A 22,224-nucleotide genomic window follows, 5' to 3' on the forward strand; every position below is an offset into this window, starting at 1 on the left:
CTAAGTGCTTACGTCACTATGCAATAATGTTGAGAGATGCTTCAGATGTGCTGTCCTCTTCTTTTATCATGTGACCGTCAGATGTATTGTCTTCTTCCTTCATCATGTGAGTTGATTCCGTTTCATTATTGCTTTCTTCAGATAACTCTGAGGCACATAGCTGGCACTTGTGGTCTTCTCTGTCTTTTATCAAATAGCAGAGATTCCTCTTTATCCCTTCAGGGAGCTTTTCTAAAAGTCCAGATAAGTTGTAGAATGCTGATTCAAATTCTACCAAGAGTCTCATCTCTCTTTCTTCAATTTCATTTCTTTTACTGGACACAAGCAGAGTATTTCTACTTTTATAATTAATCCTTGTGTGAGATTCCTTCGTTATTTTTTGAGTTCTTTCAAAGACCCTTGCTAATGTGCTGGCTAGCCTTCCTTCATGACTGTAAATTGTTAAATCTTGAATTTGATCAATTGGTTGAAAATTTCCTGGGAAGACGGACATGAATATTACTTGGTGTGCTGGAACCAAGCATTCTTCTTCTTCATTAAAAATAGGTTGACTGTTTGTAAATTTTAGGGATATATCCCTTGGATTTACATTATCAATCATATTTTTAAATCTCTTTACTGCATCAACGAATCCCGCAAGAAACTCACTAATAATTTTTAGATCATTAAAAATTAAGATTGTATCAAGTAATCCATACTGAAAAAACTGATAGGTGTCAGATGGGGACACTACAAAAAATTTTGGTAAAAACGGCGGTTTTTTTTTGTATTTACGGCGGTTTGAACCGCCATTATTACCAAGTACGGCGGTTTTGAAAAGCGACGTAATTCTGGGCGCCATTCTGGTTATTACGGCGGTTTTTTGAAAACCGCCACAATTCCCTGAGGTTAAAACGGCGGTTTTCTGCTGGGTTAAAACGGCGGTTCAAACCGCCATTATTTCCAGGTTAAAACGGCGGTTTTTTATTGGGTTAAAACGGCGGTTCAAACCGCCGTTATTTCTAGGTTAAAACGGCGGTTTAAGGGTTGGTTAAAATGGCAGTTTAAACCGCCATTATTACCCTCACAGAATGGCATTTTAGTCGGTTAAAATGGCATTTTTGAACCGCCGTTTTTACCCTAATAGTGGCATTTCAGTCGGTTAAAACGGCATTTTTGAACCGCCGTTTTAACCCTAACAGTGACACTTTTTTATCGTTTAAAAATGCAATTTTTACCCTCGTTTTTATCGTGTTAAACAAATAATATTTTTTATTAGAAATCATAATCCATAAACAAAATATTATATAACTCAGAAACAAAGTATTAAACATAATATATGATTTTTTAGTATTAGAAATCAAAAGTAATAACTCTTATACAAAGTATCAAACATAACATAATTTTTCAACTATAAATGTCATAACATGTAACTCTTAATACATAAAATCTCCATCATATTTCATGCTGCTCTATTGCTTGCTCCAGAAGACCTACTTCCTAACTCTTTTGGCGATGAAATCTCACTCTCTTGATTCAATTCCTACAACAAAAATATAATTTGAAAATATAATAAACAAAATTACCCTTCTGATATTCAAGGCTTCCTAGTAAAGCTCTAGCTTCCTATGAGAAAAGGGTCATTTACTCATTTAGTTTCATCTTATAATGAAGAGACATCTCAATCAATGAAATCATCAAGAATATATTAAGAAAGGAAGCAGATTTTCTCACACAACATTCTGCTAACACAACATTTCATAAATCATAACCATCACACTGAAAAGAAAAACAGGCCTTCAATAATGTCATTACAACAATCATGCCATCACCAGTTACCTACCAAGCCCGAAATTTTGCCTGTAAGTAATATGCATGCTCCCAAACATCTATGCCTCCTTCCTGTAAATAATGAAGCATTAAGCAAAAGAACTACTTAAATAATGAAGCATTAAGCAAAAGAACATCTATGCTCTCTGCAAATCAAGTTCTCAATTGGTTCAATTCATCAAAAAAAGATACTTCAACCAGAGACGATGTCTTTGTACTTATCACTGTCTTTTGTTCACTTAAATTGAAGAAAGCAACATACAGTTCACCTAAACACGTATATATAGTAAGGAATTAAGACTCTATTAAATGCTTGAATGATATATTGATTATTAAGATTCATCTAAAGTGTTGGTTGGCTATTCACCTCTTCTTCCTTTTGCAATCCAAGAGCAAATCCCACCAGGACTAATACCATCTGCATGAATGACCAATTTGGATTAAGAATAACAAAGAAGCACCGTAAAGACTTATAAAAGTGTTATCCAATTGAGAAATGTTTATAATTTCACAGTTTTACCTTTGGCAGATTCTACTATTACACACAGACCGGAGTAATTTTTTACCATGGTCTCATTTGGATTTAGCTTCCACATCTGTTGGAACACTGGATAGATCAGCTTTCAATAGAATCTATATATATCAATCAACAAATACAAATTGGGCCAATGCAGGCTTCTATACTTATTTCTAGAGATTAAGGGCCACATGCAAATCTTGTATGTGAAATATGGAGTAAAGCATACCTGATTTGCATCCCATCTTCTATACCTTGTTGCGCTTCTTCTTCTTCGTCGTCTTCAGAAAACATATTCATATTGCTGATCTCTGCAACATTATTTTAATAAGAACATGTAAGAATGCGTAGGATAAAAGGGATATATATAAATAACAAGAAAAACAAGGGCATGCAGGTGGAACTAACAAGACCTTTGGATTAAGGGGAATCTGCCAGTGAAGGTTGAGAAGGTGAGGAGAAAAATAGCAAGGGAGAAGTAGGAAGAGGAAGAGAAGCTAAAAAGAGACTGAGACATGGTTAAGGAGTTACCAAAGAAAATTATACTTGAAAAGTTGCAATAAAAATTTAGAATTCTTACTTGTATAATTAGGAGTAAGCTTAGTGCAGGGTAGAAAGCCATGATTTGGTGGAGGCTTCCACAGTTTCTCATAATCTGAATCCCATCTTGAATCATTCAACTGTAAAAAAAAGAATCAGAACACTGAAGTTGAAAGTTTTGTTTGCCATGATTTATAATATTCACCAAGATACACAACACTTCAAAATAGCTTAGAATCACAGCCTCAAAACAACTCAAATTTTAAAAGGTTTAATGAGTGAAATTTAACCAACTTTAATTTGTTTATAACAGTAACAGTGCATTCTAATACTTGTTATTAATTTGATCACATTCTCAGCATCCAAAAAAATCATAATAAATCAGCTAGAAAGGTTATTAATGACAAAAACCTTGGAAGCAGCAAATGATCCACAACTGATGGATACTAATAAGCATATGACTGATTTCTACAACTGAAAGTTCAGTAATGAATCTAAAGTGATGACAAAGCCAAACTTTCTAATTAATAAACAGTCACTGTACTACCAGGGTATGCTAATATACATGTATGAGTTACACTTAGCTAAGTCTAACTATTCATCTAGTATAACTAACTAAACAGCTTCTAACTACTTCTAATTCTAACTGAATGAGCTGGCAGTTGAGTAAACTACAATCCCTCAAACTATCATGAAATTATGATATAAATTGAAATTATTTACACTTAATACAGAATAAACTTCGAAAAAAGTTAATAAATCCTCACTTTAAACCAGTCTTGGGCATTAACTAAATCTGAACACTCTATTAAGATGTAAACCACTAATCAAGAGTATCAATTTTGTTTCAGGGCAGCATTTAGTTTAAGCTTTCAACAAATTAGATATTAAACAAATATTTAAATAGTATTCTAAAAGAAACTATAAAAAAAAATTATAATTACCTCTTGTCGCCGAAGCACGTGCACAAATTCTTCCTTTGTCAAATTCGTCATCTATTTATTATTTTACACAACACACCACCGTAATGTATCAAACTTGGAGAATAGAGATGCAAATCAAATGAATGAATTAATTAATTGATGAATCACCTGCTTCAAGTCTTCTTCGTAGTCTTCTATGTTGAAGTTAATGTCAGCCTCCACTCCGTGGAACTTAATTGCCGCTCTATCATAAGCACTGTCCAAAGCAGAAAAATGAATTAATACAAAAAGAAAGAAAGGTGAGGAGAGAGAAATATATATATGCTGGCTCGCTCACTCACCCAGCAGCTGCATGTGCGGTGTCAAATCCACCTGCACAAATTTTACCCAGACAAAAGAGAACCAATTACTTCAGCCAGCATATTCATTGCAAGCATAGATGCAATAAAACAATATCTTTGTGTATGCATCAGTTTATTGCCAAAAAATTTGGAGGAATTTGAAAGTTAAATAGAATGAAAAGTGGAAGCTAGTAAACTACTTGTCAGGGAACAACAAACCTGAATATGGTCATCAGGAAGTAAGACTTTCCGCGCATTTAGACATCTGCAGGTTGAAATATAACAGGATTCCAGATATAGCAAAAGTTAAATCCAACGATATAACAAATTAATAATATTGGAATAACCTTTCAAAAAGTTCTTTTGAATCTTTTAAATTGCAAGATGCTTGCAGGGTCAGAGCTAAAGATTCAGCTGCAACAACTAGACAACAAAATATATATTTAAATGATTCCAATTTCTAAGAAGCAAAATAACAAACACATAGAGTGCATTATTACAAAATAATGGAAAATAGGGTTATTATTGATGAGCCTTTGAACCTGAGGCATGAAGCCATTGAAGCTGAGCTTGAAGAGACAAAGAAAAACCTTCAAAAAGCTAAAGAAGAAACCATGTCAATGGCGCATTGTCTTTCTTCATTGCAAGAAGAGCTTGAACTCACAAGGCAAGAGCTTCAACAATTGAAGCAAGAATCCATGGGCAATAATAATAATAATAATAATAATAATAATAATAATAATAATAATAATAATAAGCATCATCCCATAATGCAAGAAGAAGAAGAAGAACCGGTTATTATTGAAGATGTCAAGGACATGGAGAATAATAAAAATAAAAATAATGTAACAAAGTTTGATGATGATGAATTGCAAAAGAAAAGGCATGTGACTTTTGCAAATACACCCTCATTAACTCATATTATTTCACCGTCACCACAACTGCTTACACTTGAAGTTGAAAAATTGAAGAGGCACCATTCATTTGGGAGTGAGAAGAAGAAGAATAAGATCAAGCCACTTATTCCACTCATTGGTTTTGGAGGTATCTTTTCAAAGAAAAAGAGAAATAATTATTAAGAGAAAAATAATGCTTTCCATAGACACCTTGAATTTTATAGCTTTCATTTGTGTATTGCAAATTGTCACCTACCAATTAAAATTCAGATAATAATGAAATATCACTCATGTCAAAATTATAGGAAAAAAGTAAAAAAAAAAAAAAATTGACGGTCTACATTAAGTAGTTTTTTTTTCATTCTCTCATGTCCTTTGTATTGTATTTTATATAGTAGAGGCAAAATTAAACTAATAATATTGAGTGAGAGTGAAATTGAATATATATGGCATATGATATGAATATACTTTTTCAACTTGGTCTTGTTTATACAGCTGCACCCTTTCAGAATATCATTACTTTGAGTGACTTTCATGCCACTTCAAATCATATATATTCAAGCTTAGCTTGTACTTATTATATATTAAATTCAATAAATCATTCATTCAGCGAAAAGAAAAGCATCACGACTTTTCTTTTATACATTTTTATTCTAGATATACACCAAGCCGAAAGAATCATATCATATTCATATTAATTCAGAATAAGAGAGAAACAAATTTATAATGTTAAATTAAGATATAATAATATGTCATAGTGTAGAGTCTATAGCTTCTTAATTAGAAGTGAAGCTTCCATTTTAATCGCAAGTAAAATAGAAGAGTGGACCAAAATCAAATTTACCTCTAAGCTTAGCGCTGAGGGCGCAAGTAAAATTAGTAACCTTAAACTACTTGTAAACAATAAATGTGACTCAGACCACATCAAATTGTTCCATTAATATATTTTTTTTATCTATACAATACTAATGCCATTGGCTCAAGAAGAACAAATACCTTCCTTGGGGCTATAAGAGTGACATCAACATCAAACAATGCAATCAAACCAGGTTTCCGGTAGCCATTTATTCTTATTAGACAGGTTGTGATTAACAAAAAAGATATAGAAGATATAGAAGATCCCACTGCTACGATAACAGAAAGTGTGGACGCTGCATTAAGGCCTCCAGAAAAGAGTCCAACGACTTTTTGTAACATCAAGTGGATAAAGTTAAAATGCATAGGCAAAATAACTTAGTGTACAAAGTAGCACATAGATCAAACCAGAAAGGACTAACTCACAGCTTGCTTAAGGCCAAGGCTGTGTGTCTCACTAACTTTCTCAAAGTAGCATGAAATTTCATAATCTTCTTGGGCAAAAGATCTTACTATTCTTATGGCACCAAATGATTTCTAAGCAGCATGCAAAATTAAGATTAGATTGGAAATGAATATCATCTCCTAATGTTGGTTTGATGGAAGAGAAATACGTCAGCAATTGAAGATGCTACTGCAGCTGCAGTTTGAATTTTGTGAGATAGTTCACGCAGCAAATGCCTAAATTTACAGACAGCAACAGAAATTACAGGCACAACAGCCAAAGCCAACACTATAAGATATTGAGGGAAGAGAGAGAAGTTAGGATTCGAACAATGGAATAAATGTATGTCTATAGTTTATGAAATAAACCTTCACTCTTCAACTACTCACATGTTAACTTCCAAGATGTTGCAAACATGAAGCTGAGACCCATAAGTGCTGTTGCTAGGTTCTTCATGGCCTCAGAAACATTGGTAGTTGCGGCATTCTTTATGATCTGTGTATCTTCCGACAACCTACTTAAGATTTCTCCCGTTCGAGTAACATCGAAGAAAGCAATCTCCTGAAAAATCGCGATTCCATAATAAACAAAAGCTTTCATTGAGCAGCAAGGACAGCTACAATCTGCAAGATTGAAAATTCCTACTCTCCAATTCATTGGACCAAAAATAGCACAGAGAAACACAATGCAAGAGTCATTGCAACAATATTAGACTCAAAGACAATAACACAAACACCTTATGGACAAGAAATTGCAAGAAACATGTTCAAACTCAACTGATGACAAAGATTACTAGAGAAATCATTTCAAAAGCAGTCAATTAACGCTACTGTTCTTTTAGATACTTCCTCTATGGCTCAGAAACAATCCATCTCAATCATATCAACAAAGCAAAAGTGAATGAATGATGACCCAAGCACAAAAAATGCATAAAGCATAAGCTCCTCAAAAGAAATATTAGACTCAAAGACAATAACACACCTTATGGACAAGAAATTGCAAGAAATTGTAAGAGCTAGTCACAACAAATATCAACTGAAAACAACTCTGAACTTTGAGTTGCACTAAAAGAAACGAAAATAGCACTCATCATTCCAAAATCTTAATGAGTCAGGGGTCCATTTCCATGTTTCAAGTTTAAACATCCTTACCAAAATCCCTGTTCTTCAATCAACTGTAACTGAAATGCAAAAATACAGCATATAAATTACGAGAAATCAAAACACTAACATTCAAATGCATTCTCATTCAATCACGTATTGTCTAGTCACAATTAGGTGCAAATGCTTGCCAAAAACCTAGGGTTCTTATTTCAATTGCAATAACAGTATCTCAATCATAATCATAATCACATCAATAGCAATCTAAAACCGCAATTACAAGTTTACAAAAAGACATAAACCAGATTCAACCACACATCTTATTCTTGTTGTTGCTGTTGATTTTGCTGCGCAAACAGTGGAACCACTCGCGATGAATCCTCGAAAACTACTTAAAAGAGGTAAGCCAACCTTTCTGATCCAGAACGAAAGGGAGGCGCTGATATTTTGGCGGAGAAGACGCAGGGGATGGCAAGGAGAGGAAGCTAGAGGGGACGTCATCGGAAGAGATCGCCGCTGGGAAAGCTGTCGCTGGAGGAGATGTCACCGGAGAAGATCTTCGTTGGAGGAGATCGTTAGAGAACACGAGAGAGAGGTCACTGCAGTAGCGTCGTACACGAGCTTCAACTTTCAACCAAGTGTTTCTGTAACTAGGAATGTTCAATGTGTGTTTTATATACAAGTGATAAAGGCGGTTCAAAACCGCCATAATGACTAAAACCGCCATCAAATACAAATTTATTACTGGCAGCGACCAAAAGTGCCATAATATCCAAATATTACGGCGGTTCTTTGAAACCGCTGTAATATAAATGCCATTTTAAACTTCTTTTTTTGTAGTGGGAAGCATCTGGAAATATAACCAGCTTTGTTAGCTGTTCTTTGGCAACAGGATAATATCCCAAAATTGCCCTTTTTTCTTCAGTCCAATTTAGGACTATGTTAAGGGTTTCTCTGAGATTAGATCTACAGACCCTTTTCTTTTCCTTGATTTCAGCCCTTGTAGGAATGTTTCTTATTATCCCTGTTCTCTGGGTTTGAATTGGAGCTTTATCTGCTCTTTTTAGGGTTTGCTCTGGATGAAGAGCTTCATATTCCTTGAAGGATTTCTTTGCCTCTTCCAGTGTTAGGAACCCTCCTTTATGAATTATCTTTGACTGGTGTGTGAATGGTGCTGCTTTTTCCCAGGCATCATATACTCCTTTCATGGGGCCATTATAAATTACATAATATTTTTTATCTTGGGTGGATTTTTTAATGATTTCAGCCATTATAAAACAGACTCAGAAACTGAGTAATAATGCTACATTTATGAGTCTGTCTCTGAGTCTGTTTTCGAGACATATTCAAAAATATAGTCTAAGTTATCATCAGATTCTTCTAATGGTTCCATAAAACAGGACTTAGCAATTTCTATTTGTTTAGTAAGATCCTTTTTATCCTTCTTTTTCGGACATTCATTTGCATAGTGTCCTTCTTCTTGGCAATACCAACACTTACAATTTTCTTTTTTATTCGGGCAATAATCACTTTTTTGTCTTTTGTTTTTATTGTTATTTCTTTTTCTAAAATACCTCTTTTTTCTCCAGTTTAGATAGTATTTTCTTTTTCTAAATTGATATTTTCTTTTTCTTTGAAAATTTTTATTAAGACCATATTTTTGAGGTATCTCTTCATTATCCTGACAGCAAATTCTAATTATATTTGCAAATCTTTTTTGAGTTGCTTCTTGCATACAACGTTCTTTTATTTTCTCTCTTATTGCAGAGGTTGCTCCACCAAAATTATTTTCAATTGTTCCTCTATTTATTTCTCTTATAAATCTTCCCATAATAAATTCATTAGCAGGATATGGAAGTTTTGTTATATACATACTAAGATAATGATTTTTATCTTCTTCATTTAATTTGTAATAATGTATTCTATATTCACATATATAAGACTCCACATTACATAGATCATATATCTGAATGTTAGCTAAATGATTTTTTGCTTCTTGATATTCTTTATTATAGACTTCTTGTTTATGATCTATAATATTTTTTCCAAAAAATTCTTTATATAGAATCATCATTATATATAATATCTTATCATAAGCTGTTGTTTTTGTTGCTAATTCTTCTATTATTTGGTTTTCTATTGATGTCATATAATCTCTTATAGCTCCTTTAGTATGAAACCCTATGTAATTCCAAATATCTCTTCCAGATAATTCATTAAGTTTTGGATTAGTAAAGGCTTCTAATAAGAAGGAATTCAACCAGTTTTCGAAAATTTCTTTTTCATTCTTTTTACAGTCTAAATCGAGCATTCTTTCTCCTTCCATTTCCTGGATTTTAGGAACGTATTTTGATGGTGTTTTTGTATATTTTGAATCTTTATTTATAAATCCTTTTTTAAAAGCATAATTATCAAAACCTGTTTCCCATTTAATTTGAGATTGATTATCCCTAGATGTTCCAGCTTCATTTTTTACTTGTATTGGAATTGCTGGTTCTTCGTCACTTGAATAATCTAGGATGTGTTCTTCATTTTCTATATTTTCAGAATTTACTAATTCTTCTTCTATCTGAAATCCCTGTTCCATAATATTATTTTCTTGAGCCATTTTTAATTGTTTAAAAAGCATTGTAACTTCTTCTAATTTTTCTTCAATATTCATAATTTTAGTGGTGGTTTTACTTTTAAATCTGTTATGTTGATTATATTTTGAAATTTTTCTTCTTTGGGATTTTCTTTTTCCTTATTTCTTTGAAATTTTATAGATACTAATATTTCTTCAAGCATATCTACTATAGAATTTAATTGTGGATTAAAAGTATGATAAAGATGTGGGGAATCATTTCCATGGTAACATTTCTTAGAAATTCCGTGTGAAAAATAAGTTTTTTCAGATTTTTGAAGTCCTTCAATAAAACTTATAGTAAAATAAAGATTTTGAGAAAAATCATTTTGTATTGATTTTAAGAATTCGGTGTCATTACAGTTAACATTAGTTAAAATCATTAATTTTTGATCTATTAATTTCGATAACTTAATTATTTCTTCTCTTAAATCTTCTAATTTACTTTTTTCCATTAGGTGACGTTTTTCTTTGTGAAGAGCTACGGTTTTAAGTGAAAAGTGTGGCTTTAGAAAGTGTAGTTTAAGAAAACAAATCTTTAAATCTGTACAGATTTAGATCTGTACCATATAATTTTCTTTTGTAAAAATAGTAACAAACGGAGAATTATTATCATGGATAGTAAAGTTTTCATCATTCATGCGGAACTAATATAATATTCGTTCTGATGAAGAGCTATACTGAATTTTATTAATTAATTAATTAATTAATTTATTAATCATTATTATTATTATTATTATTACAAAAAAATGATAAATAAGTCATTGACTTTTTTATCCACAAATATTTAAGTCTTTAAAGATTTGAAAATATATTTAATTTTCTGACTTATTAAAAATTTGGGCACATCGATCCCTCATATTCACTTGGGTTTGTCAGATTCAACGAAAAATCAAACGTGACTTCTGTTATACTGACTTGATTGATATAGATGTATACGTGAGAGAATTTTTAAAATAGGACAAATTAAATCCAGAGATCGATGTATCCAATTTTAAAAAAATTAAAAACTTAAATATATTTTCAAATTTTCAAAAACTTAAATGTTTACAAACTAAAAAATCAGAAACCAATTTATCTTTTCTCCATTATTATTTTGCATACATATGTACAAACGATTCATTGCCACCACTCAGTTTAATTTAGATTTCATGTCATTTAATTTTCACACCCAAGTCATTATTATACTATAATAATAATATTACTATCTGTTGTACGTTTTCTTTTCTTACTCGAGTCATACTATTATTTGTTACATTTTCTTAATTGATTTTTTTATCTATGTAATAACACTAGTGTGCTTCGGAAAATGCTAACTCCACTCTATTTTTTATAATGTTGATCATTTCACATATATATATTTTTTACAATGTATATTTGTATGGATTTATAGAATAAAATAGTCTATTTTTAATAAGAGTGGTAAATCGGGCCAAAGTCATCGAACCGACCAACCAAAATCGTTAAAAAAATAGACTTGGCTCAAATTTTGAATTTACGAACTCTGGCAAGATGAGACGGGCTAGCCCAACAACCCAACAACTCTTTTTTAGTAGGAAGAATGGATAAAAGTTCATATAAATTTTCACACAGTATAAACTAATATATACTCCAATATTTTAATGAGTCATGTGTATACGCTAATATCAAATTTTGTTAGTCCTTTCTATCCTTCCATCACTTGAATAACTTTTAGTATTAGCTGCCAGGTGGTACGTTATTTTTATGGTGGATATGTGCATTGTGTGATTTGGGATGGATTTAATAAATAAAAGAGTAAAGTATTATTTTTGCCCCAATGTTTGGGATAAGTCCCAAAGTTGTCCCTAACGTTTCAATTGTCCTATTTAAGTCCCTAACATTTCAAAACTGACTCAATGTTGTCCTGCCGTTAGGGATCCGTTAACAGAATTGACGGCAGGACAAAATTGAGACGATTTTGAAATGTTAGGGACTTAAATAGGACGAAAACGTTGGGGACAAAAATGATACATAAAAATAAATTTTAATTTTATCCTTCAATAATATCATTTTTTTTACTATACATAGTATTCAATTATTTTTTAATCACATCTAAGTAAATTACACTTAATCATATTACTTTTATTTTAAATAAATTATTTTTTTGATAATTTTACTCTTAAAGATTTTTAGTTATCATGAAATGTTTGTAGAATGACCAGTATATAAACTTCCAGAAAAGAAAAAAATAATATATATATATATACAATAAAATATAAATTATACCTTTTGTCTCTAATGTATCAAAATTCTTTAAAATTATAAAAAAATAAATTTATTTAAAATGAAAGTAATAATGTGATTAAGTGTAATTTATTTAGATGTAATTAAAAAATAATTGAATACTATGTACAGTAAAAAATTAATATTATTGAAGGATAAAATTAAATTAAAATTTATTTTTATGTATCGTTTTTGTCCCTAACGTTTTCGTCCTATTTAAGTCCCTAACGTTTCAAAATCGTCTCAATTTTGTCCCGCCGTCAATTCTGTTAACAGATCCCTAACGGCAGGACAACATTGAGTCAATTTTGAAACGTTAGGGACTTAAATAGGACGATTGAAACCTTAGGGACAACATTGGAACTTACCCCAAACGTTGGGGATAAAAACGATACTTTATTCTAAATAAAAATATACAAAAAAGTAAACGTTAAAGTGAAATCTTTTTAAATCTTCTTTACGTGAGTTCATATTGGGTATTTGTAAACTCTAATGTACTAGAATGTCACAATCTCAATAAAGAAATAACATACGCTAAACTTGTGCAAGTGCTTATGGTGGCTCCTCTTCTGCGAGGAATAGGAAGAACAAAAAGTTCGACTACAACAATGTCAAGTGTCTGCATGCCTTGACACAGTGGTGCTTGAGTCTGCGACGAAGTGGAATCTAGGGAGATTATTTTTTTGTTATCCATTATGGGAGGTATGTGATTTCTTATTCTGTTTACGATGATAAATGCTATGCAACTTATGTGAAATATTCTCGGATTCATGAATGTAGTAGGTTGAATTGAGGTGTGATTATTTTATTTGGACTGATGAAGTTGTTGATGCTAGAAAATTTGTGGAATTCAGGAGAAGAATGAAGAAAGCAAATGGAAGTATGTAGAAAAAAGCAAATGGAAGGATGAAGAAAAGATGAAAAAGATGCTGCAAATAATTGATGGGATTAATCAAGGATTGTAGAGCATTAGAAAATGAGATCACACAATACACAAAGCTACCAAGGCAAATAACGTGCCACCTAGCAGTCATTACTACTGCAAAAGTTACTTAGGTGACGAAAGAGTAAAAGTGGCTAACGAATTGAAGCTTGATATTAGTATATGCACATGATTCATTAAAACGTTAGAGTGTACATTAGTTCCATGTGAAAATTCATGTGTACTTTTGTCCATTCTCTATTCTTTTTATTTTGTAAAGGGTATCTAGAAAAAATGATAAAATGTAAAGAGTTGCACAGGCCACAGCGTATTAGCGTTTAGTTTTGTCACTTTCTCTTCTCTCAAATCTCATATCTCTCTTCTTCTCTTTTTGAAAATCTCAAATCTCTCTTCTTTTCTCTCAAATCTCAGTTGCCAGTCTCAGATCTCTTTTCTCTTTTGACGGTAACGCCCTTTTCTTTGCCACTCTCTTCACTTTTCGATGACGCCCTCCCAGAGTAATGTCCCTCTTTGTCAAAGTACCAGCAATGGCGGCAATGACATTCTTCATGGTGGCAGGCAGCGATGTTCTTCAAGCTCTCTCTCACCCCACTATAACTCGCCTCTCAACCTCTTCCCCAGCCCCTCACTCCAGCAATCCAGCTATCTTTCTCAACCACGAGTAGCACCGCAGTAGCTTCTCTACTAGTGCAAGCAACCATTGTTTTTTATTAAATGATTCTTTTCTCAAATTGAAATTAGTGATGATGTTCTTTTAATATTCTATGATTTTGTTATCCTGATTCCTAAGATATTCAAAAAGAGTAATGTTACATGATCAGCAAATATTTTTATTTTTGGCCAATACTTATTCAATAATTATTTGCACTTATATTTACTGGAATTTTGCACATAAAAAGTATATAGTTTGTACCTATATTTATCCGAATTTACACACATGAATTAATACAGTTTGACACACGTTTTTCAGAGTTTGCACACATAAATTAGTAAAATTTATTTTTTTTAAAGACAATTTAATATTTGTGTTGATTAAGTAATAGCAAAAACTACTAAAAATTAGTGGCACTCAATAATTTCTCATTCAAAAATGTGATTCATGATTTCTTGATTAATGAAATTTTGCTTATGATTCTTGAATTTTAGAGGGTGAATGGGTAATTTACTTTGTCTATGTTTTTATATTAATTTAAATAATTTAGAAAAATAATTTTACAGTATTTAGATGTAATATTTTGTCATTTGAATTATTTATATTTGTAATTAAAAAAAATTGTAAGTGGGCCGGTCTACTAACCTGCCAATCCACCTTATAGCAGGGCAGTTTAGCAAGTTCAGCTCATTAGTTTCGCAGGACGTGATAAGGCGAGACGAATAACCCGCTTTGCCACCTCATATTTTGTAGTCTTTATTAAGCTAATAAGTCGTCGAACACTTTACTTTTCATAATTTATTATTGTTCAATTACATGATGATGCATTTTGTTAAATTATAAGAAAAATATCTCTATTAAAAAACTTTAGTGTACTTGAAAATTTTTAAAGCAAAATTAAAAGTATTAAAAAATAAATTAAAAATCTTTATTTGAAAATAACAATTTTTATTTTTTTGAAAAATATTTTTTTTTACTTTAAAAAAATAGTTTAACATAATAAATAAATAAAATAATATTTTTATATTATTGTACTCAAATATAATTGATAAATAAAAATATTTTTATATCCAATGGTCAAATATTAAATTACTTTTATATGTTTAAAAGATCTTTTTAAAAAAAATTACTTAATAAATGTTCTTTTTGAAAAATTACCTATTTAAACACATTGACTAGACTAAGAATTTAGTTTTCCAAATGGCATTTTGTAGTTTATTTTTTAAATGGTTTATACTTTTGGAGAGACTATAACTTGATATCACAAAATTCTTAAAATTTAAACTAATGCCATATGTATCTTCTGAAACCAAATTACTAATTTAGTCTCACACATGAATGAGTTGGGGTTGGGTTGGACTTAAGTGATGAAAGGATTAAAAAAAAAATGTTACTTTACTACAGGTTAAAAACCGAGTCAAGTAGAAAAAAATAAAACAAATTAAGAACAACGGATAGAACCCTATCTCCAACCATGCTTCTGCACTGGTACCATCTTAAATTCCTAGCTACCTACGGGTATGTAGGTAAACATTCTTAAAAATTAAACAAACAATCAAAGTTACTATCATGATTTCCAAAGTTTAATATGACAAATGTTGACCCCGCACAAAATTCGATCTATAAAGAACAGGACCAGTGATACCGCGCCCAATACCACAAATGTTTGAGTAGGTTCTTTCAGTAAATTTGGAAAAAAAAACTGTTACAATAAAAAACAAAATAGGGATCAGAGGATGATCTTAACGGCTAAAAAATTTAGATATGGAAATGAGATGTGTGATATACTTTAATATCGTAATTTTAGGTGTTTTTTAAAACTGTGGAATGTACATAAATCGGATCCTCCGATTTGTGTAATCCCAAATTTTTTTAATTTTTTAAACACAAATCAGAGGGTCCGATTTGTGTACCAAAAAATCGGACGGTCCGATTTCTATACCTCTTACAAATCGGACGGTCCGATTTTAACTTCTGATGTAAGACCCGGAGCTTTTGAAAAAGTCTTATTATGATCAAGTCTCAAAATCATATGGTTATTTATAGCCTTAATTTCAGAAATTATTTTATTAAAGATAATTAAGGCAAGTTTTGATTTATTGGATTTGAGATAAGTTATGGTTATTATCCAATTTTATAATTATTGGATTATTTTCTATATTTAAAGTATAAGGTTGATAGTTATGAAATAATAAGGATTTTATATGAATTGGATTAGATAAGTAATATTTTAAATATTATTACTGCTATTTTGGAAAATGAAGAAATTAAGCATATTATTTCTAATTTTAGATTTGGGCATCTTATTGAAAATAATTTGTGAAATTGATAAGCAAATAGTATTTTCTATGTACAAATAATGTTGGATTTAATCTGGGTTTCAATTACTATATTATTCCCAATTTTAAGTGAAATTACTAAAATGCCCATACCCTTAACCCTAATTTTTGAAAATGAAGCCCTAACCCTAAAACCCTAACCCATGACCCGGTAACCCATTTTCTCCCAAGACCCAGCCATAGCACCCACAATGTGCCCTCATCAGCAGCAGTAGCATGCGTTGCTTTCCTTTCTTCTTGAACGAAACAGAAGGAATGGCAGAGGGAAGTGGAAGAAGAGAGATGTTTGCCGGCGCCACTAAGTCTCGCCACCACCGCCGATGCCTCCGAGTGAGACGCCGAGCTGCTACACGCGGGGAAGCGTCCTGCCACCGCGTCCTGCCCAGTTGAGGTCGCCACCGTTGTTCGCGGGCCGACTCTGTCACAAATCGGGGCTGAGGCGAGAGGGGAAGAGACTGACGGAAAGGCCTTGCGAGGAGGGTCCACGCCGTGCCGCCGCCTCTGTTCGTCACACCGTCACTCCTAGCCGCGCCGTCGCCAGTCGCGCGAGAGAGAGACGCGCCGTGAGGAGGGTAGCCACCGCGCTCAGCCGCCATCACTTCCTGCCACCATCGAAGCTCGCGTCACTGTCACTCATGGCCGTCACTCCTACTGTGCTCCATTCGGATTCTGGGTTGAGCGCGCCGCTGTTGCCGTTGGAAGCCGCTGCTGAGGCCGGGTTGCTATGGTGGTTGCTGTCCTTGTCAGTAGCGGGAAAGGATGAGACGCGATGATGGTGGGTGGTTCCCCGCCCTTGCTGCCGTGCCGTCAAAATCTGCTGCCATGGCTGCCGGAGCTCCGGGCTGAGTTTCTACCACTTGAGACCCTGCTGCCACCGTGTTCCACTGCCGGTAAGTTCTTTGAGTTTGGTTTCTGTTCTGTTGGAATTTCGGAAAGGTTGTTAACGCCGCGTGGTTGTTACAGTTACCGTCACCGGGGTTTTTGCTCGCGATTGTCACTTGGGGTTACTGACGGAGCCACTGCCGGGTTAATAGGGAGCTGCGACTGCTTCGTTTTGTGATTTCAGTGAGTATTTTGATTTTCGAAAGCCCTGCGTTAGTGCTCTGTTCCGTGTAATAAAGTATTTGCGATGTTAATGGTTTTAGGAGTTAGAATCCGGTTTGCTTATGCCGCTTGTAGCGGTTTCTGCTTTCGAGAGAGCAAGCCGAGTCGGGTTCTGATTGTCGGTGATTTCGGGCAGAGCGAAAAGAGTTCAGTTGACACGCTTGGGTTAAGTTTTTCTTGTTGAGGTAGGGGCGCTTTCCAAAAACTATAGTTTATTATTGGAATTATTACATATGGGTACTGATGTGAGATATTGTGTACTTGGTGATTGTATCTGCCTTATGTATCAATTGATTGACTCGAATGACTATGGATGTTGGTTTGGCTGAATTGTTGTGTGGCTTGTGAAATGTAATGTTTGAAGTTGATTCTTTAAATATTTGAAATGAGTTTAATCCGTTGAGGATTGGTTTGAATTGAGTCAATTATTTTGATGATGTGAAAGATAGAATGCTCTTGAAATTCAGCCTGGGTTGCTTTAATTGCTCTGGCTTTGATAAATGATTTATTGCTGAACCGATTCTTTAAAGCTTTATAAATGAGTTAAATCGGTTGATATTGAGTTGATTTTTGAAACTTCCTTGAGATATGCCACTGAGGCGACTGTTGGATTTAGCTTGCTTTTGAATTGATTTCTGGTTTTGAGCTGTTGAAAAGGAATGAGAAACGGTTTAGTTGGGACCCGAACCGGGTGGCAAAAGTCCAAGTTTTAGGGGAGGTGCTGCCGAAATTTCTATAGAATCCGAGTCCTTATTTAAAATGTTAATTGGGGAATTTTAAGTTTAATGCCTTTCCTATCTATTTTGCGGATTGTGAAATTATGGCTTCTTTTATTACCTTTACTTAGAACAATTAAGAAAGCAATGAAGTTATGCGTTGAAAGAATTATTGAAAAGAGAATCATGATTTCTCCTTATTTTCCAAGAAGAACAGTATGTCTTTGGGTACAAGTCATTTGAAAGAGAATTTTGCTTTGAGGCTGTTTTAAAAGGTAAAACGGGTTTATGTTTTTCTCTATTAAACACAAAGATTGTCCCTTGGGAGAGTTTTCGTGATTTTAAAAGGAATTGGATTTCGAGTGATGAGCCTCATTATTTTGACGTTTTAAATAAGATTCAAAGTATCTTTTGAACTCTAGTTTAATACAACAAAAAGGATTCTCTTATCAGTTTGAAACGCTTCAGATTTAATTATGGAATTGAAGCCGGTTTTGTTTAAGTAAAGGAAATGGTTTTGAAAGAAGTAAAGATTACGTGACTCGGTTTGGCTTAGATCCCATTTTCTTACTCAAATCAGAAAGCCAATGTTTTAATGATTTTAAATGAATTTGGTGAAATGAGATATGTTATTCTCCCCTAAAGACTTGGGACTCTGCCGAGAAACTTTTGTTATAAAATCCCATTGTTGGATGGGTGATTTTGAATATCTCAAAGAGGCTTTTAACTTGCCATGATTATGGAAGTTTTGGAAAGAGGATGCCGAGAGTGGCATTGTTTTGAAAGGAGAATTTACCTTGAGTAAAAGTGGCTTATGAGCCTGAGATGATTTGAGAAATGAGATCTTTAAAGCCAAGGCTGAAAAGAGTTGAAACTTGATTTCAAAGTGAAATGAGTTGAGAAAATGATTTATGGCTTAAATGCCGATTTCATGAATTTGATGATTTTGAATGTGGAAGTGCTGTTTTATTGAGAGCCGGAATGGCTGTGTATGTTTATACATATTGATTGGTTCTGGATTGAACCGTGAGCCGGAATGGCTGTGTATGATATGAATATTGGCTGGTTCTAGAATGAACCGTGAGCCGGATGGCTGAGATGGATGTTGATCCATGGATGAGATTGATTGCATGTTTATGCTAAATCATTGATAAATGTGAATGTTGCACTTCCACTATCTGAGATACGAGTTCCCTGGGTAGTAGCAGTGGCTAGCCACCACGTGCTCCAGGTTGAGACTTGATACTCTGTTGACCCTATGTCGTAAGTGTGGTCGGGCACTGTGAAAGCCCCGGATGAGCTCGCCCCGTAAATATTCACCAGTGAGGGTGATGGATATGGATCATGATTATGATCAAGTTTATGATGAGTATAACTCGAGTTGGGGATGCGCGACAGAGGGACAGTCCAATGGTTAGCTACCAGGACTTGTCGGGTTGGCTCTATAACCGACAGATGATATCATCAGCCACTAGGGACAGGCATGCATCATATGCATTTATGTGACATTGTTTGGGTGTGCATATTATACTTGGTTTGCCTATGTGATTAATTACTAATTGTTCTACTTGTAATAACTGTTTGTTTGTGTTTGCATCTTCCTATTTGTGTTTGCTACTGGGACTCTGTTGGACTGTGGTGATTGGTTGATGGTTGGATTGTTTGGGCCTAGGGCCGTGGTTGGAATGAGATGAACCGATGGTTGATTTTGGTTTTGTGTTTCTGGTTTGGAATAAAATATGAAAGGCTATTTTGGTTCAGCATAGATAAACCGTTTTGAAAGGCTTTTGAGTTTTTGAGAATTGAACTGTTCCTCTTTCAGAAAAGATTTCCGATTCCTCTTTTATTGTAAACCGTTGTTTTTGAAAAGAGGCATAAGACGGTTATTAATCACTGGTACGGTTTATCTTCATGTATCCTATTACAGTAATTCCCAAAAACCCTCTACTGAGAACCCTTTCGAGGATGATGTTCTCACCCCCCTACATTTTTCCCCTTTCAGGATATGGGCGCAGAAGTTACGAAGAGTTTATTTAGTTATTGATATGTTCTGTATTGATATAGATTATTTATTGTACCCTCGCCTTTATCTTGATATATTCTGTGAGAGGGATAGGGATTGTGTTGGTTAATGCTTGTAAATATATATATATATATATGTATATATGGATGTACTCTTTATGAGTTTTGTAAGTTGTATGGTATTTATGGATGTACGTTATTGAACGAAAGAATTTTTTGGGAGCGGTATTGCGGTTAAAGTTTTAAACAGGCTCATATTTTAGTATTAAATAGCATAAGTGTCGTCGTAATGTCCGAGCTATCAGAGTCGCGCAGCCGGAAGTGTGAGCTTTGGTAGTTAGGGTGTTACATTATGGTATCAGAGCAGTCCTTCCTGTAGAGCCTGAGGAATGGACCGACTATGCTTCAGTTGCATACTCTGAGTGTTTGTCATGCATTAGGTCTTGTCGAAAGACGAGAATTAGAGCTTTATGCACATGACAGTCTATTGATTAACGCCGTTAGTCTTGCGTTGCATAATTCCTGATATTAAGTTTGGCCGGCTTAATATTAGAGAATTATGTATATGAGAGCACTAATGGGTTATCATAGATGATATACGAGTTTTGAGTAAAGCGAATCGCGGGTTTTAGGAACGCTAGAAACTATATCTCGAGGCTATTCAGTGGTGTGTCTTGAATTCTGTTCGAGTCGACCTGTTCTTTCGTATCCTAGCTTGAAGTTCTTGGTTGTTAATCCTTTTGAAAAGTAGTTTGATTTTTCAACTTTATTCCTCTATTCATATGCATTCTTGTTTAATCTTAATTGCATATGCTTGTTTGGAATCCTTGTTGCATCTATCTTCCTCTGTTTGAGTTCTTCTTGATTCAAGTATTCTTTGATATAGCTTTGAACTTGTCCTAATGCGCTGTGCATTTTAACTCTGGGATTCTGAGTCCCTTATTAGAGAGATTGTTGATTCAGTTTTTCTCTTATTTGACAGTGAGCACAGCCAATTTTGAGATTTTTATGAAAATTGCTGTTAAAAAGATATATACTTTTCTATAGGTGCAACTTCGAAGATTTCTTATACAGTTTAACAACTATCTATTTCTAATACCTCGTCTGTACTTTTACTTGTTTACGGAACTGCATTCACTTTAAAATTACAATTTGACTTTCTAGTAATTTTACTATAGTTCCAATGCACATTTTCATTTGATTATGTATTTGGATATTTTTCAAAATTTTGGGAAGAAAGAATTTTTCATTTTTATCCCGATTGAGTTTCGTTTGATAAGCTTTACTTAACTTATTCTGAATTGAGTTTGGTTTAGCATACTACATAGTTTATGCCATTGTTGTTCTTTTGAAAATGTTGGACTCATAGCTTTCTTCTTATGAACGGACTAGTTCCTTCTTAAGCTTTTCACCTCTATGAATGTCATATGTGAATCTGTTTCTAACTGATCTTTTACATCTTGTGAACATTACCGTTGACCTTGGTTTGTCCCCTCTTGTGAATCTCATCCTTATGTGGGTCAGTTGATTCGTTTCAAGTTAGTGCATTGTTTATTCTCCCATTATCTCTACAAGAGTTTTTAGTCAAAGATTTATCATTGAAAAATTACAAATGATTGAGTTGTCTTTTTCTATGACTTCTGTATTCTTTTGGATCAATTGAAAGCTTATTTGATGCCCCATGCCTAGTGTATCTTGTTTGAACTATTTAAGATCCTTTCTTGCAAGGCTTGACTCCTTTTTAGTACATCTTAAACTTCTTGAATGTTCTCCTGAGATGGTGATTTTAAGAACACTTTTGGAGTCTTGTTTTGAACCTTTTAAAGAAGTTTCGAATTCTCTTTGACGAAATATTAAACGGAATTTATTTTCTGTTGTTTGATTGAGATTAAAACCATTGTCCAATTTTTACGAAATCAATTTAAAGTTGGCATGCGCCATTTTAAATGAAGTTTTGGAAAGCTTCCTTGTTTAGTGGAAACCGGTTTGTTTGAAACACACCATTTATTTCCTTACCAGATTGTGTGCAAATTTTTACCTTGGAGTTTCTTTTCTAAAAGGAGTTTAATTTTCTCTTTCATCCTTGCTACAAATGTTATACACGCTTGTTTGAATATGAACTTTGAGAATTTTTGAACAAGCCTTTGATTTCTCT

The 22,224-nt window shown here is 33.4% G+C and overlaps 1 protein-coding gene across 17 annotated transcripts; it reads right to left on the reverse strand.

Annotated features, from left to right (window-relative positions):
* Positions 1–1,305: 1,305 nt before the first annotated feature.
* On the reverse strand, positions 1,306–8,074 carry LOC114926055 (ABC transporter B family member 25). Of its 17 annotated transcripts, XM_072229233.1 has the most exons (17): positions 7,838–8,072; positions 7,478–7,506; positions 6,716–6,887; positions 6,023–6,562; positions 4,673–4,730; positions 4,478–4,553; positions 4,350–4,395; positions 4,131–4,161; positions 3,958–4,045; positions 3,811–3,861; positions 2,907–3,006; positions 2,740–2,823; positions 2,556–2,637; positions 2,330–2,405; positions 2,177–2,227; positions 1,823–1,881; positions 1,306–1,522 (listed from the first exon to the last, which is right to left on the reverse strand). In XM_072229233.1, the coding sequence occupies exons 4-9, from the start codon at positions 6,245–6,247 to the stop codon at positions 3,984–3,986; spliced, it is 498 nt and encodes a 165-aa protein (XP_072085334.1). In that variant the 5' UTR covers positions 6,248–6,562; positions 6,716–6,887; positions 7,478–7,506; positions 7,838–8,072; the 3' UTR covers positions 1,306–1,522; positions 1,823–1,881; positions 2,177–2,227; positions 2,330–2,405; positions 2,556–2,637; positions 2,740–2,823; positions 2,907–3,006; positions 3,811–3,861; positions 3,958–3,983. The 17 variants fall into 17 exon arrangements, 15 of the variants coding, with proteins under 15 accessions (XP_072085334.1, XP_072085331.1, XP_072085330.1 ...); XM_072229230.1 differs by lacking the exon at positions 7,478–7,506 and having other exon boundaries at positions 7,838–8,074; XM_072229229.1 differs by lacking the exon at positions 7,478–7,506 and having other exon boundaries at positions 6,023–6,614; positions 7,838–8,074.
* Between the last annotated feature and the right edge of the window lie 14,150 nt (positions 8,075–22,224).

This window comes from Arachis hypogaea, chromosome 20, assembly GCF_003086295.3.
Source record: "Arachis hypogaea cultivar Tifrunner chromosome 20, arahy.Tifrunner.gnm2.J5K5, whole genome shotgun sequence".
NCBI lineage: Eukaryota > Viridiplantae > Streptophyta > Magnoliopsida > Fabales > Fabaceae > Arachis > Arachis hypogaea.

Excerpts from the sequence above, each read along its gene's own strand:
- LOC114926055 (XM_072229230.1), bottom strand. The coding sequence starts at position 6,247 with ATGCATTTTAACTTTATCCACTTGATGTTACAAAAAGTCGTTGGACTC. Across the intron at positions 4,731-6,022 it reads CTCTTATAGCCCCAAGGAAG|CTTTTTGAAGGTTTTTCTTT; the intron begins GTATTTGTTCTT and ends TTTCTTCTTTAG. Across the intron at positions 4,396-4,477 it reads TCAAAAGAACTTTTTGAAAG|ATGTCTAAATGCGCGGAAAG; the intron begins GTTATTCCAATA and ends TTCAACCTGCAG.